The 26446-nt window shown below is 47.6% G+C and overlaps 1 protein-coding gene across 1 annotated transcript in view; it reads left to right on the top strand.

The window, feature by feature from the left end:
* LOC144782664 (transmembrane protein 151B-like) overlaps positions 1-26097 on the top strand; it is a 237108-nt gene extending 211011 nt beyond the window's left edge. The window contains exon 2 of the mRNA XM_078662013.1: positions 23692-26097. Within this exon, the coding sequence (XP_078518139.1) occupies positions 23692-25125 (1434 nt within the window). The 3' untranslated portion in view covers positions 25126-26097. The remainder of the gene's footprint in view (positions 1-23691) is intronic.
* Positions 26098-26446: the final 349 nt, after the last annotated feature.

The raw sequence follows: 26446 nt of genomic DNA, 5'->3' as shown, positions 1-26446 counted from the left end.
ACTTTCCTGTGACAAGCATCCTTTCACCACTGTCCACAGTGTTAACATACTGCAGCATGAGCGTTAGAACAATTTAAGACACCGGTCAGCCCAAAATTGTGGCAGAGACCGTGTGTTAAATTACCACTTCCAGTGCTCACTTTCTTTAATATGGCCCTATATATCATGCCTTGCCATCCTGTGCGGTCCATCAAAATGGACTACCAGCCCAGCCTGGTGACTCAATTTGCTTGCCGGCGCGAGAGCTCTTGTGAGTGCCACAATCTATTAAACAGAGAAGAGAGGATGATATGTGCAGATTTCAGGCATGTTGGTGGCAAGGGGAAGCCGGGGTCTCCTTGATGAATCTGAAGTGACTGATGACAGATCAATAGCTTTGCTGAGGCAACCTCTTCTGCTAATGAGAAATCTCTTCCTGCCATTGGATGGCAGGAGAATTGCTTTGCTCGCTGATGCTCGCGACCAAGATAGCGCGTAAAACAGCATCTTATCAGCCCCAGCACTCAGCTTGGTACAAGGAATCCCAAAGCAAAGCATTATCCCTTCCTGGGTTCTGAGCAACAACCGCTCTCCATCGCTGCGCGCACCCGCATAGCGAAGATTTCATCTGACAGCGGCAATTTATCAAACAATGTTATAGTCTTCTCTGTTCTCACCTGGTGCCACTCGAGCATGACCTTTCTATGTGAACAGTTAGGGCTGTCAAGGGCCTGCAGGAAGGCACTGCCTCTCCTTGCAAGCTGATAAATGCTGTGTCTGGCTCAGATCCACTCAAAAGAGATGGTTGGCCTGCGTTTGTCAGGAGCGTGCCATTCGTCTCTAGTTATCATCTATCACCTTCCTCGTCAAGTAGTATCTAAGGCCAAGCCAAGTGGGGGAGTCTACCTGATGAGGCCACAACCTTGATGCAGTCTGCAATTCTCAAACCCTCACCGTGTGTGAATTTGTTCCACATCTGCCTGTTAATGTCTACCAACTCACACAAGTGTGCCTACAGTTGATGCATATATCAAGTAAGCAATGTCTTCACAACAATACATCACATAAGCTTTCTATGTCAATAAGAACCTCAGCCATGACAGCTTTTTCCAGCTCCAGTATTTTGGTCATTGTTCTGTCCAGTGGAGGCTATGCCCTTAGCAGTTTTCCGGGCTCTCTCCAAACCAATCTATGCTCTGTGTATGCTTAACAAGGGAGGAAACATTGGTTAATTTCAGGGGTTAGTGTTTCTTTTTCCCCTCGCTGAGGTCCTTGGTAATTTTTCCTTAAATCTGTTGCAGACGCCATGATATCTGCAGTCCTTGAGGCAGTGTTTCAAGCACTTGCTGCACGTGGTGGGACCAAGTTTGCTCGTCTGAAGTCGTGTTGCAAGTCATTAAAGTCAAGTATCAACAACTGGTGGTTTTTGAGGAACATCTCCATGTTTGTTCCAGACAGCAGGTCATTAAGGGTGGGCTATCCTTTTTTTGGCCAAATGATACAACCGGGTGTCACTGTCAAGAAGTGCTCCAGGTCAGGACATCAGTAGTAAGTGGTAGTACATGGAATCACACCAGAGGCCCGAGCATCACCACCATTATCTTTGTCATATTTTAGGGCTATTTGAACATTGTTTCTTACTCCTCCAGGTTGAGGAGTGTCTTCTGTGGGCTATTAGTGTCTGATGATCACCACAACTCATTTGCACCTGGTGCACAACACATTGAGACCATTTTGCACCCCATAATGGACATCCACCTTAAGGTCCCAGGTGTCTGTCACTGGATAGGTGGGAGCCAGTTGTCTCTAATCAGTATCCTCAGATTCTATGATGTGCGTGCTGCTACTGCTGGGGACCTGCTACTCCTGGGGATCGACAGTCGAAAGGACACACACCAAACACCCGTGGCCAGCACCAACCAGCAGAGTACTTTACATGTTACAAGACCTGCTTGGTTGTCCTCCAGGATTTGTGGTCCAGTTATCTCAGGCAGCATTTAAGTCGGTGTTACCCACTTTACATGTTACAAGACCTGCTTGGTTGTCCTCCAGGATTTGTGGTCCAGTTATCTCAGGCAGCATTTAAGTCGGTGTTACCAGCCTGGCTTAGCTTCAACATGGTGACAACAACCAGAGCCTCATTTCTCAAAGCCACGGAGTAAAACAATGCCAATGGTGATACCTGTGAGCAGTGATGGGCCCACCTTGGCCAGGGGGTCGCTGGCAGCTGTCTCCTTTTTAGAGTGCAAATTTCTACCGCTGTGAAAGTGTCCTAAGCAGCGTATTCTAACATTTTGCTCTTTTCTCGCTTCTCATGTATATTCATGGCCTCAGGATATCTCTGTCCAATCTGAGAATGAAGGCAGAGATCCCAAATAGAGAGCTACTATTGATAGCCTCGTCCCAACACCAGTTATTAACATAGGGTTCAAACAACAAGTAAAAAGTACACCCTTGCTTGGGTCTCTGTTATGTTATGTGTTAGGAAATTTGTAAAGCGCAACTGTTACCAGGGTGCCCTGGCGACAGCTATCTTCCTCTTAATACTACAATCTCTCTCTCTGGATGTTGTCTGTGCTTTCTACAAGAATGCCTGAACTGCTGATTTGGAAATCAGTGTGCCTAGGTGGAAGTCCTTGAAAAACAGCATTCGGTGTCTTTGACACTCAGGGGTGAGTTGCTGCGCTCAACAAGTACTGGTTGATTCACCAAACACTGCCTGCAGGGTATTTTCACAGGCTGTTAGCTGCCAAAATTACTTAAACTATAAAAACGAAAACATGCCCGTAACACAAAATCTTGAAAATATGGCAAAAATGTATTTTAAATACATACAATTCCATTTATTTAAATAAAATGTTAATAGATCAGTAGAAAACAATGCGACGAGATGAAATGCCTTAGAAAGTGAACACATAATAAATTTACAACTGTGGTTACCACAGGATTCCCAGAAAGTCAAGGTATACAAACATGCAACAATTGGACCATACATAAACATAAACCTCGAGCTTTCCCAAATCATGTGTCAGTCGATAATAAATGTACATATTTATTACATGTTCAGCTTAAAAATGCAGGTTTTACTCAGATGAATTAAGGAGAGGTCTACAAATGTACAATAAAAATAATGTACCAAAATAACTGAAATAAAAAAACAATAAATAAAAAAACCAGCTGCACGTAAAACACAATTCCAAATATCAATTAAATAAACCACACAGAAACATATAGAAGAGCACATAGAAGCCTTAATTCAAATAGAACAGGCCTGCGCACTCAAAAGACAGTTTGGAAGGTCAACTAAAAAAGTGAGTTTTACATATTTTTTGCAAACAAAAAAAGCAAACGAGAAGGAGATGATTTGTAAATTTTGGAGAGTTAAAAAAACACTTGCTGCAGAGCAGTAGGCTTGAATCAGTGGTTTCGCTTTTTAGAATCGGGAAATTTCTATAGCGCAGATGTCCACTTTGACCTCTTGACACAGGAAGTGTTTACTTTCTCAGCCTTGTACTTAATGCGGCTCAGTAAAAGTACTTTAAATGTAAGGCAGGACTTATTGAGTGAGGTGCTCAGGTTAAAGGTGGACTGTGTAGATGAAAAGGAATGTGGATGTCGGGATCAAATTTAAAAGACACAAAAACCGGATAAGCTTCGGAGTGATGGAGAACTTTGAGAGGAAGAAGGAAGATCAGGCAAAAGGGCTTTCCTGTGATCAAACCTGGAGATCCTCTATGCTTGAACCCCAGTTCTAAAGCCTGAGGTGAGAAACAAAGGATTGCTTCTTAAAACAAAGTGCAAATGTCAATCCCAGGCACCACCTTCATCCACCACGCAACGGGCCTCTTCGCGACCTGAACTCTGGCTGTACTAGTCAACCAGCAGGAGCAGAATCCAGACTGATATGAACCAAGATTAGAAGTCAGATATCCTGGGAGTTGAGGAGGTACACATTTTCAAGGCGCCTGCTTGGTCGGTGAAAATTAGTGATGGAAAAATCTCCTGGATCGTCTGAGTCGTAGAAGTTTTTATCAATGGTGAGTCGTCTCCAGTCTTAACATAACATGTGTATTTGTAAAGCGCACATTCACCCCAGCAACAGGGCATCTTGGCGCTGAAATAACAAATGTGTATTGTTAACAAACCCAATGGAACTCATTTTATCAACCTCAAATGGATGAAAGGCTGAGTGGACCCGCTGAGATTTGAACCTGTGACTATGAGGTCGAACACTTAGGCCCCTGCAGTTGGTGCATTAGTCCACTGAGCCACCAGACCAGCCTCTTAGGGTCTCTGGGAACGCACCCTGGGACAGGGATGACTTTGGAAGCAGATGCTAAAAGGAAAAGATGGCTGCTGACATGGACCGAAGCAGAAATGCCTGAAGTGGACAGTCGTAAATCAAATTTGACTACATGGAAGGAAAATTACTTTAGAATTCAGCTACTGAGATGTAAATGTTTGCCAGTGGATTATGGTTGCACTAGGCTGGATTGTAGTCTTCTTAGGTAAAAAGAAAATAATTCTTTGGGGACTTTTTTGACTCTTATGAGTTTTTAATTAGAAAATTAAGATTGTCATTTGTCAAAATAGTTAACAGTTGTGGGTGTTGGTAAAGAAGTGTGCCCACCCGAACATGGGAAAATAATTTTCAGGGACAGCCCAGGGAACAAATCATTTTGGAAGAAATGGAGGTAGATTTACCAGATGAAATATGTTTTTTTTTATGGCTGGAGAGGATATTTGCAGTTTCTGGACATTGAGCAGGGCTTCGGACAGCAGATGTGAAAAACAATAGAATTCCCTCTTTTCAAGCTTTATGACTGCCTGGCTGGGATGGCTGACGTTTGTTTTGAACAAAGTAAAATAATTTCAGAGAACCAATGTGTCAGCCATTATCTGAGTCTTTCTTCAGTACCAGGTCTTTTTTCACTGTACATTCTGGTTCTTGTGGTTTTACATTTCTACTGCAAAAGCACAAAATGGCACGAGACATCAGACGCTTGCCAGTGGCAAAGCAGCTTTCAGCAGAATGCAAGGAGCAATTTGGATTTGATGAAATTCTGATGACTGACAACGGGCACGTTGTGATCTCTGTATTACATATGCTGTAGAAACATAACAAGGTGTGCTTTTTTATTGAAAAAAAAAAATATATATATATATATAATTTTTTTTTAACTGATCAAAGGGAAAAAATAGAAGAAAGTATGCTGTGCCTGACGCGGAATGCCAAGGAAAAATAATTCCTCAACTTCCCTGTTTCTAAATATTTTCAAAGAATGCCCCATTTTATGTTTCAAATACCTTTGCCTCAACTTTGTGTATTTGTGCTAAATTCACAAAGCAAACTGAATTATTGGAAATACAGAAACAAATGGTTCAATCCATAAAAATTGAAATATACAATGACAGAAGATACTGGTGCAATGTGGACGGCACAGTGGTTCAGGGCAAACACATACAAATTAATTGTCCAGGGACAATTTGAGAATAGTGTAGATTAATCTCCATTGTCATAAGAAGTGGTGAATATATTTGAAGGGGCCAGAGTACATATTACAAATTAGTTTAGATGTTATAATTCTGGAAAAGGACCCTGAGATTCTTGTTAGCCCACTTACATGCAGTTGAGGTTGCGACCCTGACAGCAAATTGAAAGGGTCATCATCAGAACAGATGCATCATCAGTAGGTATCTAAGAACAAATAATGTAATCAGGAGACCTAAGAATGAACCTCAAGGCAAGACATGTCCATAAACTAGATGAAGCAGACCCAATTATTAATTATATTGAGGTCAGAAAAGGGACACTATGGTGCATTAAAAACAGTTTGTGGTCTAAAAATCCTTTCAGAGAACCACTGTGTCAGACATTATCTTAGTCTTTCTTCTGTACCAGGTCTTTTTTTTTACTGTCCATTCAGGCAGTGACATCATAAGTCTTTTTGGGGACCAGGCAAAACTAATTTTGGGCACCCATGTCAGGAACAACTTTATGTTTATTACCAATTTTGACCTAACGCAGGTCCTAGTGATGCCAAACAAAACTGAGTTATATGTTAAACTTTCTGACAAAAGGACACGTAAAAACTTTTGAAAGCTCACTCTCCCCAGCATCGACGAGCCAAACAAGGACGTTTGATTAATCAATTTCTTTGCGCTTGTATGTACATTTTTTTGTTCTGGAATACGAATATTTTACTTGGCTGTTCATCTCAATGCAGCAATGACAGAGTAAGTGTGACTTGGTGGATGCTAAACGGACTAATGCATAACATTATTATATAAACTATATATGCCATAGCACATGACATTATAGCTTTAATTTACAGATATTCGGAATCACAAAGAAATGATCCTTCACAACTGGCATTTTCACTTCAATAGTGAAAATCAAAGTACTGTGCGTGGATTTTCTTTGCTTCGTAGGGTGATCATGGTCTCCTTAATGCTCTTCCCCTGCCTTGCCCCTCATCTCTTTCCATGTGGACACCGCTCTGGCTAAACCAGGGGTCTTCAAATTGGAGTGCGGGTGATCCGGGGAGGGAGTTTGGGGGGCACAGGCTCTGGCTAACAGAAGCATTATGCTATAACAGTCCTTTGTTTTCAGCTGAAAAAAACAAGCATTAGAAATGCAATAGGTCTCGCAATTGTTTGAGTTAGAGCTATTGGAGCTGGAAGTGACAATGTCTTGTACCCATGTGTTATGGAGTGTATTTATGTGGCGTATAGTGGAGTTATGTGGGTTGGATTGTAATTGGTAGTTGTGGAATTGTGTGGCGTGGAATTGGGTAGTGGAATTATGTGGCAGAGTGTGCATAGTAATTATGTGGTATTGAGTGTGCTGGAATTGTGTGGAGTGGGATTGTGTGGTATGGAGTGTAATTACGTGGAATGGTATTTTGTGTTGTGGAGTGGTATGTAGTGTTGCTTATGTGGTGCACTGTTGAATTTTGTGGAATTCTGTAGTGTGGATTTGATGTATGTGCTGTATTGTGTAATCATGTTGTTGAGTTGAAATATGTAGTTTGGTGTCAAATTATGTGGTGTGGATTGGAAATGTGTGGAGTTGAATTGTGTGGTGTGGAACTGTGTGGATAATCAACACTAACTTGTCAAAAGCAGCACACCACTGAACCAATCAGGCTCAGCAATCACGCAAGATGACCTACATTAAACAGCAAGTATTGAAGAACACACAAAAGCATACATAAAATGGATACAACTCCATTACCATGACCCCAGAACACTGATCCTCACTTTATTTGTGTGCATACCAGAACCATGCAATAAACCTCAGTCCAGGCAGCTGAGAGTACTGCTGCAAAACAAATTGCAGAGAAGTCCTAGCCATGCAACACACACAGCTTAAAAAACAAAAGCACAAATGGTCCAGTAACATAACATAATTCAATGCTTTTCTTTCTGAAGATGAAACCTCTTGCTGTTCCCAGTGCTTGGACTGGAAATGCAAAAGTGCAGGTACTCACTATTCAGAGTACTTGTTTGCTTCTGAGAAGTATCAGTATGCTCCCATTAAATGTATTGCAGCAGTACTAGGAAGTGGCAGTACTCTTCCTTTCAAATGAAAGAAGTGCAGGTACTTAGCACCAGACAGCACCTGCACATTTAACACTCTGCCTGTTTCTGACCCACATAATTCCGCTTTGCAGTTTCATGTTAGTAAGTGTGTTGAGCAACACCCAATGGATCAACCTGGAGCTAGTTTCAGATGATAACATGAGGCAACTCGGATTGCAACAAAATATTGGATGAGGCTTTCCTGTGGGATTGGCAAAAATATGCATTTTGAAACTGTAAGCCTGGGTTCTGCTTTCTGTTTCGCCAAAGTAAACCATCCTTTAGATAACATCTGAGTGGTGCTTAGGTTTCTCTTTGGCTCCTCCCTTGTGAGAGCAGCACAGCCACATTCAAATCCTTCTTCCATTGTGCTTGGGAACCGTTTCAGAGGACTGAGAATGTGCCATTGCAACAAATAGGGAAGCAATAGAAGAGAGAGGGAGATAGAAAAGAGACAGCTTTAGATGGAGAGGCACAGAGAGGAAGCGAGAGAGATACACTGAGAGAGCGACAGAGAGAGGCAAGCAAAGCAAAAGCAAAAGAGAGGTACAAAGAGACATAGAAAAGAGGTACAGAGAAAGGCGTGCATAGAGCAAGAAAGAGCAAGAAAGTGATGGTAAGAAAGAGATCATGATGAGCGAGGGGGAGACAGAATCAGTGGAGAGACAGAAACCATTGAAATAGAGATAAAGGGGGAGAAAAGTTAGGCGAGGAGGCTGCATAAAGGTAGAGAGAGCTAGGATCAATAGGCATACCTACACACTCAAATACCAGTGGACACTAGAGCCCTGCCAACACACAAGATGCCACCATGTGAAACACAATATCAGCACTGTTCACTTAGTGAGGAGCTGAACTCACTCAATGGGAGATAATGTGCACATGAAACCCTGGGGCAGACTGGGTCTCCAGCTTATGTTTTGAGCTATGTGGGTACAACTGATCTAAATCCAAAATCTAAATCTAAAACAGATGATCATGGGGGTTTTGCATCTTATCCAGGATGTTAGCAACAGTATTCAAAGCATTTTTTTGTGTGGGGATTTAGGGGGGTGCTTGCAACAAAGCCTTGTCCCCTTATGGCTAGAGAATAATGGTCTCAGGGTCCACTCACTCTATGACCTCTGTCTCAAAGGTGTTAGGTTTGACAATATCAGATACGCAAAGCTAGGTTGTTACTATCCAAACCTAAGAGTGTAGAATACATCTAGGGGCAGATTTACAAGCCCCTTGCGCCATTTTGGCGTCACTTTTCCCATGTTAAAAGTGACGCAAAAATGGCGCAAAGGGCTTGTAAATATGCCCCCTAGAGTCCAACAACATTATCTGGAGCTAGCAAGAGAGATGAAGGAAAGGAAAAGTAACATCACCTTTAAGAGAAAAAATAAAACAGGCTAGGATTTGGCGGTGAAATGAAGATGAGAAGTTGGAAGATTAGGGGAAGTAGAAGAGATAAAGTGGGTGTAGAGACGCTGAATGAAAATTAAGAACAGGAAGACGGGGAAGAGGAATGAGAGATGGCAGGGGAGAAAAAAGTAAAGGTAGGAAGAGAAAAAAAGTGGAGAAAGCTGGGAAAAGGATGAGGAGAGATGAGAAGGAAGGGGGAGATTAATAAAATGGGACAAGTAATGGAATGAGGAAGGAAGGAGGGAAGGTGAAAGAATATGAAGGGGGATTAAAACAAGGGGCGTGGCTTGAGCGCCGAGGGTGATGGCGGCGTGAGCCTAGAGCTCCGTGCCTCTTCCCCTCATTAATCCTGCTGAAAGTGGCGGAGAACCCGCGTGTGCCCCGGCGCCGCACAAGGACACGGTGGTGACCGGCGGGGCACATTTTGAGCAGCTGGCGGGACTGCCTCGAGGAGCCCGGCCGCCGAGCATAGCGGCCGCCGGGACGGAGAAGGGAGAACGGAGCACAAGATGGCGGCCGTGGCGGAGTTCTAGATGTCCGAGGGCTACCCGGCTGCTCACACTGCTGGGTCGCTCTGAGTGAGCGCGACCGCCAACTTCGAGGCTTCCGGCGGTGAACCCTACTAGGGCGAGGGACACTCTTTGCCCCCCGGCTGCGGTGCGCGGCGGCCACGAGCGCTGAGAGAGGAGGCTGCCCGGGTGCGCCCTTACAAGCGGGGCTGGCAGACGGCTTCCGATGCAGGGAGACGGAATGGCGTGATGTAACCCAGGACCGGACCCCGGTTGTGCACGGAGGTGAGCGGGGGCAGACCTGAGCGGCGGACTGAGGTGGAGGAGACCCTGCGCATTACGTCCCCGGGCCCCCCCCCCCTGCGCTGATTGCGGGGACACATGGAGTGGCCCATAGAGCCACGGAGGGACCTCGGCGGTACCAAGCTCCCTGAGGCACGGCGGAACGGAAGCAATAGCCCAGGCGGACAGGGACGGGTTGGTGCAGGTCCCAGGGGGCACGCATCGAGGGGGACTGACCGGAGGCCCTGATCTCCTTCCCCCCCCCTTTTACCACGGCAGACGCTGCATCAGAAGAGCAGTACCTGCGCAACAGGGATCCGTTGAGCCTTGGTGCTAAACACGCTGCGGAGGCCCAGGGGGGGCGTGAGCCATTGGACGGAAATAAGCGACAAGGCCGGCCGCAATGGGGAAGCCGAGGTCCAAGGCGGAGGAGGCGGCGACGTCTGATGTGGCAGAGGGTGGCCCCATTGAACAGACGGACCTGCAGCGATTGCAGGATCGCATTTTGGACGCCATAACGGCCACACGTGACACGCTCCACAATGATATAGCGCAGGTGGCGTCGGGGCTGGGCCTGCTCCAGGCGGACCATGATAAACTGAAGGACAGGGTCAAGGACACTGAGACTGCGATTAAAGACCTGGCGCCCGCTCACAAAGTGCTGGAGGGTAAACTAACGGAAGCCCTGGACCGCATACGCACCCTGGAACGGCGTGCGGAGGACGCAGAAAACAGGAGCCGGCGCAGTAATGTGCGAATCGTGGGCGTGCCGGAGACGGAGGGGACGAGAGACATGGTGGCCTATATGGATGAATGGCTGAAAACGGTAGTGGCGCCGGAAGGACTTTCGCCATTCTTCACTCTGGAGCGTGCCCACAGGGTCCCTTCCGGGCCCCCCAAGCCAGGGCTCCCACCCAGACCGATCATAGCCAAGTTGCTTCACAACAAGGACAGAGATTTTCTCCTGCAAAAAGCCCGGGAGGATGGCCCATTCCAGATCGCGAACAGCAAGGTCACACTCTTCCCAGATTTTACCTTCGAGACGCAGAGGCAGCGGGCCTCCTTCCTCACAATCAAAAAGGAACTGCGTGCTGAAGGGATCGCCTACTCCTTGCTTTTCCCTGCCAGGCTCCGGGTGGTGCTGGACGGCAAGACGCTCTTTTTTAGTACGGCAGCGGACGCCTGGGAATGGTGGGAGATGTACAAGGCTGGAACTGATGGTGCCAAGGTACGAGAGGAGAGGGAAAAGGAGCAGGAGCGCTCGCCAACCCGGCGGCGGAAATCGAAGAGGTTGTGGAAACGGAGGCAGGGGAAGCTTGGGCCGACGGCCTCCCAGACTGAAGCGGAACGGCAGGCTGCATTGTTGGAAGTGGGGAAGCTGGGGCGGGCTGAGGGCCCCGGCTCTGGAGGTGCTACGGACTCGGACACTCATGTCTCGGCTTCAGGCTCGGAATCGGATCTTGCTGGGGTTCATCGGACCGAAGGGCCGCTGGTGACGCCGCAGACGGCGGATGAGATCCTGAATATCTGAACTGTCAGCAGAGGTCAATGGGTAATGTTTGGGGCGCTGGGAGGGGACCCACAATTACATGCCTACGAGGGTCGGGGCACACCGGGGGACTCAGAGCAGGAAGATCATGGGAATTGGGGAGGGAGCGGGGAGGTGGGCAGCGCAGCCCCCCTCTGGACGAGGCCGCGCTCCGCAGGCCCTTAAGGCACCCACGGCTGCGGCTGTGTAGTTGAGACCTGGGTCAATCAGGCGCGGGAGTTTGGATGGGGACTGATATCTCGATATTGGGGCCTGTTCTGGGGGTGGGGAGGGGTTCCACAGTTGGGGTTTGTTTACTCTCTTTGAAGTCATTGACCCTGGGTTTGCCATGGGCAGGACAGTTGGGAGGTTTTGTTTTGTTTGGGGGGGGCACCACCACCGTCGAAGGGCAGGAACTGAAGAGGGTGTTACAGTCGGATCATTGGGACAATGGCTAATGCGAATCGTTTGAACTGCATAACCTGGAATGTGCGGGGCCTACACACCATGCAGCGTAGACATAAAGTGCATGCCTTTTTAGTGCGGAGGGGGGTGCATATTGCACTGCTGCAGGAGACGCATCTCACAAAACAGGAGGGGGTGGCGGGGCCAGATTTTTCACACCAGCTACTCAGCCTATGCTAGGGGAGTACTAATTTGGATTAGGGCAGGCACACCTTTCCAACTCACGCGCCAATGGGTAGATCAGGAAGGGAGGTATGTGGTGGTGGAGGGGAAGCTAGAAGGCAGAGATATAGTACTAGCTAGTATTTATGCCCCGAATACTGACCAGCTGGCTTTCTTTGCGACACTGTCGGGGACGCTGGCTCACTCCCTGGCGGGCCCGGTCCTGCTGGGGGGCGCCTTTAATTCCATTGCAGACCCCTCATTGGATAGATCCCACCCCCCACTGCATGATTCCCCGGTACACAGGCTATCTAGAGGTAGGAGGGAGTGGCAGGAGAGTTGGGGATTGACGGATGTATGGCGAGGACACCACCCGACTGACCGAGATTACTCCTTTTTCTCTGGGCTACATGATTTGCATGTCCGCTTAGATGCGATACTCTGCTCCCGGGGGGTGTTGCCGTACGTCACAGGGTCGGAATACCTGTCGAGGACGATCTCGGACCACAATCCACTCCTGATCCGGCTAGCGTGGGTGGCGGAGAAGCCCAGGGTCCCGACCTGGAAGCTAAGGCCTGAGACTCTGGAAGACCCCCTATTCGGGGCGGCCCTGGCGGAGGGGGTGGATTTATATTTCGCGGAGAATGAAGGGACGGCGACATCCAGGGCAACGGAATGGGACGCCTTTAAGGTGGTGATGAGGGGTATCTGTATCAAGGATTATGTAGGCGTGCGGAAAGTGTTGTTGAGCGATTTGACTACGGCGGATACCAAGCTGAGGGAGGCGGAAAGGGAGCGGCCCGGGCACCCGGAACTCCAAGAGACGCTTTGCTCGTCTAGGGAGGCGGTGGCCACTGAAGTGGAGAGGCTCCGAGCCTTTGACTATAAGCGTTATGTGTTGCGCTCCCACGTGGACGGGGATAAGGCGGGCACCCTTCTGGCCTGGCTTTCGAACCCCACTAGGCGATGCTCTCCCATACTTCAGTTGCGGGATGCAGCTGGCATGGTGCAACATACTCAGTTGGGTATAGTTGACGGTTTCCAGAAATATTATGAGGGCCTGTACAAGAGCACCCCGGGGGATCGGACGGGACTGGCCGAGCCCTTCTTGAGCGGCTTACCCCTACGACAGCTAGAGACGGAGCAGGCGAAGGCACTGGGTTCGGACATCGAACTAGGGGAGATTAGGAAGGCGGTGCGGAGTATGGCACGTAACAAATCGCCGGGGATAGACGGGCTCCCCATAGAGTTCTATAGTAAATATTTGGACGCTTTGGCGCCGCGACTCCTGACCGTTTATAAAGAGGCCAAAGCAGCGGGCCGTCTGCCGCAGTCAATGCGGGAGGCATTGGTAGTACCACTGCTGAAGCCCGGCAGAGAGAGTAGCGACCCCGCGTCTTACCGGCCGCTCTCTATGCTCACAGCAGATTACAAGATCTTGAGCTCCATACTAGCGGCGAGGCTCCTACCGCATATGCCGGAACTGGTGCACGAAGACCAGAACGGTTTTATACCGACTCGAAACACCACGATTAATGTCAGAAGGCTTGTTCGCCTCATGGACGAGCTGAAGGGGGGGGTCGGGACCGAATTGGTGCTCTCGGTAGACATTGAGAAAGCTTTTGACAGCCTAGAGTGGGACTACCTCTATGCTGTTATGGAGCGATTCGGTCTGGGAGCTGGCTATATCCAATGGACGAAGGTCCTCTACGCGGAAGCGATAGCAAGAGTGAGAGTTGGGTCGACGGTGTCCCTCCGCTATCCGGTAGAAAGGGGCACTCGGCAGGGTTGCTCCCTTTCGCCGCTTTTATTTGCACTGGCTATCGAGCCACTGGCGGCTGAGGCCCGGACGGGGCGGCACTTCCATGGGGTGCGGGCCCGAGATGGGCAGCAGTTCATCTCGCTTTATGCTGATGATTTACTGCTATTCCTCCACGACGGTGCTGAGGACCTGCGGGGCGCGGAGGCGCTGCTAGAGCGCTTCGGCGCGATGTCGGGCCTGAGGGTTAATTGGCCCAAAACAAGTTTGTTCCCGCTATTGGAGGGGGCGGCTCGGCCGCAACACCGATCGGAGTTAGCCTGGGAACCAGCCTGTATTAAATACTTAGGGGTCTATATTTACCACAAGGCGGAAGACTTGCTTGAGGGCAACCTGGGGCGGTGCGTGCGAGGACTAAAGGGCTGTATGGCCTTCTGGGCCACGTTGCCGCTCTCGGTAGCAGGCCGGATCTCCTTGTTGAAGATGGTTGCCCTGCCGAGATTATTGTATTACTTTCGGACGCTCCCAATCTGGATACCTAGCTCCTTCTTTAGGCAGCTCCGATCTTTGATTACGACGTTTATCTGGGGAGCAGGGCGGTGCAGGGTGGCGCTGGCAACGCTTTCTCGCCCGAAGGATGAAGGGGGACTGGCGGTGTCGGACTTTGAGCTTTATTATTTAGCGGCCCAGCTGCAGGTCTTCACGCAGGAGGTGGCGCGAGTATTCCGGGGCCCGGAAGAAGAGAGGCTGCGGGGGACGCCCAGGCATGTGTTGGCGTATATTATCTCCAACAGCGGATAGATAATCGGGACTTGTCGTTGGAACAACGCACGTACCGTCAATGCTGGAACCGAGCTCAGAAGAGGGCGGGAACTAGGCGCCCATATGCACCGGAGATCCCTCTGGGCATGCTGACAGCGTTGCCGCATGGCGGCGACTGGTCGCATCTACAGAGGTGGGAAGAGGCAGGGGTGCAAGTGATCGGGGACCTTTATGAAAATGGTACGCTGCTCCCGTTCCAAGAACTACTAGAGCGCTTCGACATCTCGGGCGGGGGGTTTTTACTTCATGCGGCAGTAACCAGGGCAGTGCAGGCCCACTGGGGCACGGGGCTAGAGGAACCCGAGACGGCGGCTGCATGCCAATACACCATGATGTCAGCGGGTACTATCAAGGCGGTGACGTGCCTCTACAGTAGAATGGTGAGAGAGAATCTCCCTCCTCTTACATCTCTGAAAGCCAAATGGGAGGTGGACCTGGGTACAGAAATACCTGACGCGACGTGGGCACAGCTTGTCCGTAGGGCTCGCAACAGCACGAGAAACGCTAGATTTCAGCTTATACACTACTATGTACTACATAGGGCGTACATGACCCCGGGAAGGATCAGGAGGTATTTCGGCGCGGTAACAGCGACCTGTCCCCGGTGCCCGGAAGAGGGGATCGAATTAGTGCATATGCTGTGGGCGTGCCCGGCCCTTCGGGACTATTGGCAGGACATAGGCGACGTATTGAACGAAGTAACTGAAAGGTCCATCGCCTTTGGACCGGCGGAGTGTCTTTTACACTGGTTCCCTCATACCCCCAAAAACAAACTCACGAGCAAGTTTATTGACATGGGGTTGATGGTGGCTAAGAGGGAGATCACCAGGAACTGGAAAGCGAGGGTGGGTCCGACTCCCCGGAGGTGGCGGCAGGAATTTCTGAAATGGGCGACGGCTGACAGCACACACAGGTACCAGCTTGCGCGCAGGACCCCTAGCCAGAGAGCGGAGGATACTGCGACCTCATGGGAAGTGATGGTGCAAGCACTCAGAGATAGCGAGGCAGACGAGGGAGAGGAGGCCCCCGAGGCAGGAAGGGTAGATAGTGCAAGCTGATGACCTAGGGGCGGCAGGTATACAGGGGAGACGAAGACAGCACTTCAGGAACGGAGGAATGATCGTTGCAAGGGCCCTGGACAGGTGGTGGGGGGCGGGGCGGGTCAGGGGGGGGTTTTAGGTTTTAGCGCAGGGGTTGGGAGTTGGGGTTCAGCGCGTTGTTAGGCAGAGATGTAAAAGTAGTCATACACACAATCCAGAAACCAGCTACTCCTTTATCTTTAAACATCAGGCGTGGGAGAGCCGTGAAATCATCGCCGCCCAACCCCCGGGTTGTGGGCACGAAGGCTGTGTATGAGACAACGAATCATATTGTATAACTGCTCAAACTTATGTTGCTGAATATCTATGCAATGGCCTGTTTTGGTATGACTACAATAAAACTTATTTAAAAAAAAAAAAAAATGAAGGGGGATTAAACAGGTGGAAAGGAGGAGGTGGGAGGGGATAACAGAATGAAGAGAAAGAGGAAGAGACTGAAAGAGAGGAAGGAGAAGAGAAAGGAGGAGAGTGAGCGAAAAGACAGGAGAAATTACATTACGAAATAGAAGAATTATGGAGCATAGAGTGAGCCTTCCCTTTTCCCTTCACACAGGCACAGACAGCTGTGGGGTTTGTACTGATTTTTTTTTATGGGTCCATCTGTTTATTTGTGACATTATCCATTTTGCAAAATGCCAAACAGTGGCAGACAGACAAAAACAGGGAGAGGGGTGCACGCAGAGGCATCATTACAGCCACTTGCACAGAGACTCAGAGAGTCACAAAGCAAGAGACAGCCACAAAGAAAACAAGCTGAGGTGGAGGAATAGAGCAGCCTGCCAAGAAGCGTTAGGCTCCTACCATTTCATCAGGATGATGGGCAAAGACCAGTAACTAGCTATCATGTTGGAGGGGCAGGCAAGTGTCACCTTATTCAGAGTCAATGTGATTTACGACAGTCTGCCACACAGTGATAGGGGGACCGAAAAAGACGGAATGGTGCCAAAGCTGAAAGAAAAGCATCTTTGTGAGAAGATTTATTTACCAGCCAAGCATTGTGAATTATATGAAGTCAACATTTTATTGCGAAAAGCACAGCTGCTGACACGCTCCTCTCGCACTCGGAAGAGGTGTGTTGATTCCTTATCTTGTTTTCAGGAAAAGAAAGAATTCTTACTGGCAAACTGAAACCGGATGTTGGCAGACCTATATAGTGCTTATAAAGGGATGGATGAACACATTATAACAAGCAGGGAAAAGCAAATGTAATGAGATATTTATGAGGGGTGAGAAAAGGGGATGAAAGTGCAAGTGGCAACTTCGAAAGGAATGGCAAAAGTTAATAGACATTAAAAGGTGCTTAACAAAGCCACAGCATGCAGCCTCAGAAATAAAACTCAGACAGGTACAACAAAGAACTACTTGTTTAATGTATCTGGTTGCCATAAAGAATACTCCATGCTTCTTGGTAAGAGTTCAGTCGTAAACCGAGAAGCAATGATTCTCTAATTCCAGCCCGGGAGAGCATAATAATACTTCCAAGCAAGCGCGGCTCCAGGAATCTATATTTGGGTGGACACCGGGTGCATTTGGGTGGGCCACTGCGGGCTTGATTTGTTGCATATATGTCTAGGCAGGACTGCTTCAGGGCCCTCCTTTATCTCTTCTTAGTCTTACAAGGCCCAGTAAAACTCACTCTTTTCCAAATCTCTTTTTAATGTCATCACTCTCAAAAAGTGTTTTTCCATGTAATGTTACTTTGATGGGAAGAGGAGGTTTCTGAGGTGGGAGTATCATGCAAGTGACACTCCTCGGCCTCCCTCTGTGTGAGCATTCTGGGAGAATTCCTCTTCATTACTACCTCCACCTAACCATGGACTCTGCAACACGCTCCCTTACAGGCTTGAATATCCACTACACCTCTCCAGTGCACCTTATCTCACAGATGACCTTGGGCCCCAACCCCATATCAGGCACCATCAGACTCCACTTTCATTTTTCCCGGTAAAAACATTAGTAAAATCACCTTCATACTTAAAACATTGAATATAGCAGTAAATATAATTAGCAGGCACTTTAAAGTATGTTCCACAGTAGCCCTTATGACCCGACTGCTAATTAAATAAACAGAAAGGCCATGACAGGGCCGGCTTTAGCGCTGATGCGAAAGTCTTTCTTGGCGCCGCACCAATAACCTCTTTCTCAGCAAATATCTTTACTACCACCTTCCAACAGTGCCCCTCATCCCTCCATGGCCCCCCTATTGACCTCTTCCTCGGATTCCCTCACTGCCACACGCCACAAGTGCCCTCATCTCCCCATAGCCCCTCCCCCTTATGACCTCCTCCTCGGATTCCCTCAGTGCCACCCTCCACCAGTGTTCTCATCTCTCTGTAGCCCCTCGCCCTCATGACCTCCTCCTTAGACTCCCACACTACCACCCTCCATCAGTGCCCCTCATCCCCCTGCAGCCCCCCTCATGACCTCCTTCTCAGACTCCCTCACTACCACCCTCCATCAGAGTCCCTCATCTCTCCCTAGCTCCTCCCTCCACCCCATAACCACTTCCTCGGATTCCCCCACAACCACCCTCCATCAGTGCCCCTCATCTCTCCCTAGCTCCTCCCTCCACCCCATGACCTCTTCCTCGGATTCCCTCACTACCACCCTCCAACAGTGCCCATATCTCTCTGCAGCCCCCCTCATGACCTCCTCCTCAGACTCCCTCACTACCATCCTCCATCAGTGCCCCTCATCTCTCCCTTGCTCCTCCCTCCACCCCATGACCTCATTCTCGGATTCCCTCACTGCCACCCTCCAACAGTGCCCCTCATCGCTCCATAGCCCCTCCCACTACCTCCTCCTCGGATTTCCTCACTGCCACCCTCCACCAGCGCCCCTCATCGTTACGTAGCTCCTCTCTCATATGCATTTCATTTGTTGTATAGCGCTACTCATATCAGTGTAGCGTGTTAGTACTTTACACCACACACACATTATACAGAGACAATGAATCATAGGATTACAAGGTGTAGGAATCACATGTCATCCATACTGGTGGGCAGTATATTTTAAGAGGGTTTGGTCTGGGGAACACAACCTTAGGATTTAAAGCGTATTCCATGGGGTCAGCTTTACTGATAAAAATGTATATCTGCCCAAACATACTCATTTTAGCAACATTAGAATGATGAAAGCCTGGGGAAGTTCCAACTATATCACAAAACAAAAAAAGCAAAGTTCTAACTATACCATGTTTGTATGCAGCTCTTTGGTGACAGTTCATTGGTCACTGTCCAATGTTAGGATTGTAATTTCTGAAGTGCAAGTAACACAAGGATCTCTGTGACAAAGGCAGTAACCCACTGAGCTATCCACATACAATACAGTTCATCTGCATTTAAAAACTATTAAAAGACAAATGATTGCTCTCCAGAAGGATCATTAATCACCAGCGTTATCTGGGCATTTTGTATTGTTTTATTGCTGTCCTGCATCGGCCATGATAGTGATAAAAACTGTTTAAATGAAGCACACATGAAGTATATGTCCTGCTGGGCCTGTGCAGATTTTAAAAAGAAAAAAATGTAGTAACACATTCTCTTACCTACTAAATTACTCACCTTTGTGTCACACCCTGATGTGATAAGCCGCTACAGGGGTCAGGAAAGGTGACTAGGAATAAACAAACTTCTTTTCTCCTGCACTGCATAGTAAAAGAAATATCACCGCAGCAGGACAGTAGGCAAAGGTTACCAAAGGTTACAATTGACAAAGAAAGGATTTGTCACCTTTCACCATGCAGAGATGTAGGGGTGAAAAAATAAACAAAGCCTTGTTAACATTTAAATGGTCTTTAAAGACCTGTGAAGTACTCGGGTGCAGCTGCAATCATCTCTAAAACGGTCTGTGTGTGTGTGTGTGCGCGCCGGGAAGCTGTCTCTGCCCAGGCTGACACACACGACCTATGCGTTGCACGCCTGCCTTCAAGCCCTCACTGCTAGGGCCAAGGCTTCTCTTTGGGTGGGCCAGGCTCAGGTTTGGGTGGTCCTGGCCCACCCGGCCCACCCGCTAGAGCCGGGCCTGCTTCCAAGCCAGACGGGCGCTGTCACTGACGCGCATCCCTCACAATATTGATGTAAAAAGACAGCCGTGGCTCTAAAGAACATCCTGTGGGGCTTTGGTGTGGCAGGCACAGTTACAGAGGGAGGATGGGCATGGATAGTAAAAAGACTGCTTTGGCAAAAATGCATAAACCGTTACCAACTTACCTGCAACAGCGGACTGAAGAAGGTCTCTTGTAGTCCTTTCTTTGTCTTTTATTTAGAAGAAAAGCCATTCCTTTCTTCTAAATAAAAGACAAAGAAAGGACTACAAGAGACATTATTCATTGTTTGCATTTGGCTCTAAAAATATTATGATGTACTCTCATTGAATACCTAAGCGTGTGCATAGGACAAGCTATAGTTTAACTGACGGGATCTTTTGCTCCTACTTTATTGGGGGTCTAGGGTGTTTTCTCTCACCTTTGCACTGCAAGATTACTGGTAATAGGACACATTACGCTTATCAGACAGGCGCCAATTTTCCCGTGCTAAAAATACCCCAACATTTGCAATTAGCGGACTGAAGAGTACGAGACTAGCTCGGAAGTTGTTCTAAAATTGACCAGAGAAGAAAGCAGTGAGAGGAAAATTAGTTGTAAAAACAGGGAGTGCGAGTGTATGACAAACGTTGGACCACCCAAAGTAACGGTGGACAGCACAGTTTGCAAAGGCTTCATATAAATTGTACATTTTTTACCCCCACGCTGATGCCACGCCCTCAACAAATAAATGCGTTTCGGGGGATAGTTTAGAAAGGAAAAAGGGCTGTGTGCACTTCACTATTCCAAATAAAAATAGGTACATGACAGTTTATATAGAGAAATACCTTGGGGGAGTACATTTTAAATGCTAAAGTGTTGTAGTAACACATCTTATCACACCTATTATTGAAAATGTTCCACTGCAACATGACTCCCGTTTACGATGGTCTTAGTCACACCTAAAAACAAGACTTCAACAAGCTCAATCCTCCTTAAATGGAAGCCCAGACCAAATAAATATTCTGCCAAAAAAGGCCAACTGCCAGCTGACATTTTAAATTGCAAAAAGGCTAAAAAAAACAAGTGAAGGAGAGGTAGGCACTGCGCGGGGGTTTTAGGGCAAGCACTGACACAACTGTGGCATTAAGAGGAGGTGGGAGGGAGGAATGTTATAGTAAAATGTAAGCAGCTACGGCGCCGAAGCTAAACACAGCCAAACGGTAACAGAGAAGGAAACAAAGAAAAAAGTAGTCCCCCAAGAACAGATGAAGAACCATAGTTGGATGACACAGTACTAAGTCCCAGCTCTGTGGGAGGAACAGAAGAGAGAAAGGAGGGACAAAGAGGCAGGACTGGCCTCTAGCATGCAAGGATTTTTGAAGGACACTGACATAGACAAAATGAAAAGCAATGCCAAGAAAGGGGATGGACTTGAAATCCACAGAGCAATTACAGCAGGTCTTGAAGACCTAGCTGTGTAACTCAACCTAATGAGTGGCAGGAAGCTGCTCTGTAATGGACCATCACTAACAATGTTTGTCAATTATATCCTGGCTGGCAGAAGGAGTCAAAAGTAAAGGAACTCCCAATATTCTTAAAAATCTTCACCCCCATTTCTGATAATCACACTGTGGCTACGTTTACACATTAGACAGGCCTGCCTCAGCAGAATAGTATGTTTGCCAATCATGTATTTGATTGCATTTGTAAAACAGTAACATAACTGCAATGTTTAAATACGTTTGGACATATTTAAACATTGCCAGTTTAATAGAATAATTATAACAAATTATGGGGGGCCCCGGTGATTTTTTCCCCCCACTGGCACGGCATTAAAACGTTTGAAGACAACTGGGCTAAACAGTGGTCAGGCTGTGCTGAGTGAAAACAATGGGAGGGGGAGGGTTAGAAGGATAGAGAGCTCACAAGAACGGTGTGCAAGGGAGGTGTATTCTTATGAGTACTATTGCTGATAATCTCACTGCATGTCTTCGCCCACATCAACCAAACATGCTTTAGGCCCCACATCGGGAACCCTATGAGCACCAAATAATGGCTCCTGCAACTTGTGAATCCCATACTTATGGGCTGTATGCGTGCTCCTACGCAAATTCATTGCGGCGTTTGTCACTTATATACCACACTTATTTTGTACCACTTTGCTAACTAACAAATGTTCTTTTTCATGCAATACTGATGTATTTTTGGCAAATATTAATATTGACATGTCAGCCCTTTACCATGTTTATATACTCTTGCAAAACAATATACAGATCCAAACTAAGAAATGCAAGAGAGGCGTATTAGAGGTAGAAAGGAGCTACAGATGAGGTAGACAAAAAGGAGGGAGGTCGAGGTAAGGGAAAGGAAGAGAGGCCGGGTAGCCTGAAGGCAAGATTCAAGGAGCAAGAGGCAGGAAAAGAAAGAGAGCCAGAGTGGTGTGTCAGGTTTTAGAGTGTGGTCCAAGGTAAGGGGGGAGAGAGGGAGAAGGAAGAATAGAGAGAGGGAGAGGCGTGGGTACGTCGAGGGATGAGATTGAGACTGAGATATAGTAGAAGGAGAGGTGAGGTAGAGAGACATAGAGGCAGATAGAGGTAGAGATAGACATGGATAAGGCAAGATAGTGGTAGAAGTGTAAATATATGTATAGTGGACAGTTAGCGGTGATATAGAGCGATTGGCAAAATGAGAAAAATGACAGAAGGACAAGACATTCAAACAAGGTCGAATCAAAAGTAGAGAGAGAGTTAAGGGTAGAAGGAGAGATGAGATTTAGAAAGAAAATAGGTGATGTTGAGAGACCGAGATGTGAAAGAGAGGTGAGGATGATTGAGAAGTTGAGCACAGTTGAGATAGACAGAGAAAGAGGCACAGGTGAGATATAGAGAGGGAGATGGTAGTGGAAGAGGTAAACACATAGAGGAGAGATAGCGAGGCTGAGCAAAACAAGTGGAAGTGCAGAGAGAGGAAGTGGGGGTACCTAGAAAAAAAGATGTAGATTTAGAGAAACAGAAAAACCAGAAAGGAGAAATGTAGTGAGGGAGATGAGGTAGAGGAAACTGAGGGAACGAGAAACTAGTACTAAATTGAGAGATTGGGTAGAGAGAGATGAGATGGTGAAAGATGTGAGGTAAGGAAATGAGACATCGAGAGAAGTGAGGTAGAAAGAGATGAAATGTAGAGACATGAAGACATAGATAGAGAGTTGAGGTAAAGAAACCTGAGGTCGACAAACAGGTGAAGTAGATGAAGTAGAGAAAGAGGTGTGGATTCACAGTCTGTAAATCAAACCCTCTTCTCTGTGTTCCCCAGCAATTACACTCTCTTTGGTGGCATTGCTCTATTTATAACATTTATTTTTTATTTCTGTTACTTTAAGCGCCTTTCTTGATTATCATATCGCAATTTAGTTCAAGATGTTCTTTCTATGCTGGCATGGCATTTTTATTTAAAGGGTTTGCACTTCCAATGGTGCAAGATAATTTCCCTCTTTTTCACTACTCTTTCTCTACCTCATTTCATTTCTCTCTTAGTCTTTCTCGCACTCTTGGTCATGCTCTCTTTTTCTCGGTTTCTCTTCCACTTTTTCTTCTCTTTCTCTATGTAAACTTGTATTCTTCCATTTTCTCTTTTGCTTCATTTCCTTTTTTCATCCTCACTCTCTCACCCTCTCTCACTCACTCTTTCATTTTCTATATGGCTTTCTTACTTTATCTTCCTTCTTGCTTGTCCTTTCTTTCTTCCCATCTATTTCTTTCCTCGTTATTGCAATCTTTCTCTCTCTCGCTTCCATTAGTCTTCTCTCTCCTTCCTTTTCCTGTCTTCATCATCTGCTTTCCATTTATTTCTAAATAGCTCTCTAACTTTGTCTCTTGCTCTCAATCACACACTCTTTTGTTTTCTTTTCCTTTATTCTTCCAACTCTCTCATTTGTTCTCTCTCTTCTTATCAGTATTCCTCTTTCCTTTCTCTTTCAATGTCTGTCTTCTCTTTCTCTACATTTGTTTCTATCCTTCTTTTTATTCCTCCAGTGGACTTACACCTGTTTCTTTTTCTCTCCTCCCTAGCAACGTCCCTGCCAGCAATCTCTGAGTGCCTCCTTGTGCCGCGAGTCCCATTGGAAATGCCTGCTGCTCTCCCTCCTCATGTACTGCTGCCTGGCGGCGGTGACCTGGTGCCAGCTGGCGAGAGTCACTAAGCTCAGCTTTGACAGCTCTTTCAAGGGACAGTCGATGATCTACCACGACAGCCCGTGTTCTGATGGCTACATCTACATCCCCTTGGCCTTCCTGGCCATGCTCTATGTGGTCTACCTGGTGGAGTGCTGGCATTGCCACGCCAAGAGCGAGCTCCAATACAAGGTGGATGTTGACAGCGTCTACGAACATATCCTACGATTGCGCCAAGCCACCCCATGCATCTGGTGGAAGGCCATTAGCTACCACTTTGTACGACGCACCCGACAGGTGACTCGATACCGAAATGGGGACGCATACACAACCACACAAGTCTACCATGAACGAGTCAACACACATGTGGCAGAGGCAGAGTTTGAGTACTCTCACTGTGGAGTCAAAGACATCTCCAAGGACCTCCTTGACCTGGACCGCCATGCTGCCACCAAAGTGAAATTCACAAAGTGCTTTAGCTTTGCCAACACAGAGTCAGAGAACTCGTACCTGACTCAACGTGCTCACTTCTTCACAGAGATCGAGGGCTTAGATGACTACATGGAAGCCCGAGAAGGCATGCAGCTGAAAAACATGGACTTCAAGGACCTCATGTTGGCCTATGTGGACCCAGAACATCTCCCATGGTACGGGTCGCATTACACATTCTGGGTGGCATCACTGCTCCTGCTCTCCTGGCCCTTGAGAGTTCTAATAGAGTATCAGACCGCATATGTTCACTATCACGTGGAGAAGTTATTGGGACTTGAATTCACGGTGCCTGCCACATCAGAGGAGCCTGTGTACAGGTACCGAATGCCAAGGGTCAGTACCCTGGACAGCACAGATCTTGAGTGGCACATATGCACCAATAGACAGCTCATCCCTAGCTACTCAGAAGCCGTTTTAATGGATTTAACAGAGTCACCAGTGTGCAACGGTTACTCCGCATGTGGATACGGTAGGATCTTGCGAGGGTGTGAAAACTGCAATGGAGCATCCAGCAACTCTTCCATCTTCTCGCGCCATGCGTTCAACAGCTGCAGCGGTGGGCACTCCCGCTTCTCCCTCAACACGAGCCGCTTCTCCCTGTGCCGCGTCCATGGCTCTTGTAGGACGGGTCTTTGGCGGAGCCGAAGCAGTAGCATTGCAGAGCGTGGCTGCCAGGATGAACAGTGCTGCTCCTATTCAAGTCAGTTGGCCATCAATGAGAACCCGCCCACATATCACGATGCCCGCTTCTTCCCAGTGCTCATCATCCACCGTTCGGAGGGGGGCGAGGGACGGCCTTTCTGCATTCGTCGCTCTTCCTGCCTGGAAACTGCATTGTGATAGAACTGGATTTTGTTCAGAGCTTGTGGTACCTTCCTCAGGCAACTGGGGAATTGCGCTGCAATGGGTTCAAAGTGCCAAGAGTCCACCTCACCCTACTCCTGCAGTGTATAGCTTCCATAACAGCTGGAGTAGCGTCTGGCTCACTGTACTCACACTAGTCTTCCCCGAGGGGTTACCTGTCTTCCTCCCCTATTCACTATTTGGTATCTGCCACTGACCCCATATGTTGATATCTGGTAAGTCACATATTTGCAAATGTTTTATGTTCACTGAGGCAATAAGAGCACAAATATGGATTCTCCACGACTTGCCACGAACCCAGACACACAGGCACACCCTTTTACCAGTACTAAATCCTTTGATGCGCACCTCTAGAAGGGCGCAGATGCCTGTTCTGCAAAACCCTTGACAAATCCCAATAGGCTTGACTCCACAGAAGATGTTCTTTAATGGACTTTGTCTTCCAGTGCTGTAGAAGTATACATGAAATACACCTTAGATACGTAATGCAATGCAAACCAGATTCTGAAATGTCAGCCTTTCCTAGGCCACGCTTTGCCTTCATTGGGAAATTCATCCTAGCGTATAGTGAGTGACCAATCAGATGGGCTGGTTTCCCTGTTCTGTGTGAGCTGCTTCCTGCCTCCAACTATCCTGCAGCTTTAAAGCGATGGCCTTAACCTTTGTGTTGTTTTTGTTTCACAGCTGAAGCAGCGAATTTCAGAGTGGATTACTTATTTTTGTGCCTCATCTAATTTGAATGAACCACCAATTTCTGATATCCTCTCCTTTTCTGCTGTCTCTTTCACTTTCATTGAGCCTTCCTTGCTGCAGTCTCTTCTGACCTTCCTACCTCTCTCTCCAGCCTTCCCTGCATCCCTCATTCCTTCTCTTTCTCTCTCTCTGTGACACTCTCAGGTTTACAGTAGGCACTTTTCATTCCAGCCTTTCATCACACACAATTCTCCTTCCCTGCCCATCCCTATAAGTCCTTTAACCTCTCCCATGCTAGTGACGAACCCCAGCCGTCACGCCCGCGGTGGGCGTGTGCTGATGACGGCTGGGGTTCGTCACGGCCCCACCCTGTTCGTTTGTTTACCGCACAGGGGAAAATCGCGGCCGCAGCGAAGGGGTTAAAGGCCAACTAAGGGATGTTTGTTTTGTTTATATGAGTTTTTGTAGACCACAAACATCCTGGGTGGCAGGACGCTTTGCAATCATGTGATAGTTGTTAAAGTAGTGATTTTACAGACAAAGCAAGATAGAAAAAATATATAATTTAACAGAGTAGACAATTATTTGATAGTATATCATTTAA

This window comes from Lissotriton helveticus, chromosome 9 (assembly GCF_964261635.1).
Source record: "Lissotriton helveticus chromosome 9, aLisHel1.1, whole genome shotgun sequence".
In the NCBI taxonomy this organism is placed as follows: domain Eukaryota; kingdom Metazoa; phylum Chordata; class Amphibia; order Caudata; family Salamandridae; genus Lissotriton; species Lissotriton helveticus.
Note: the sequence above shows the minus strand (reverse complement) of the source record. Positions and strands in the feature narration are given on the sequence as shown.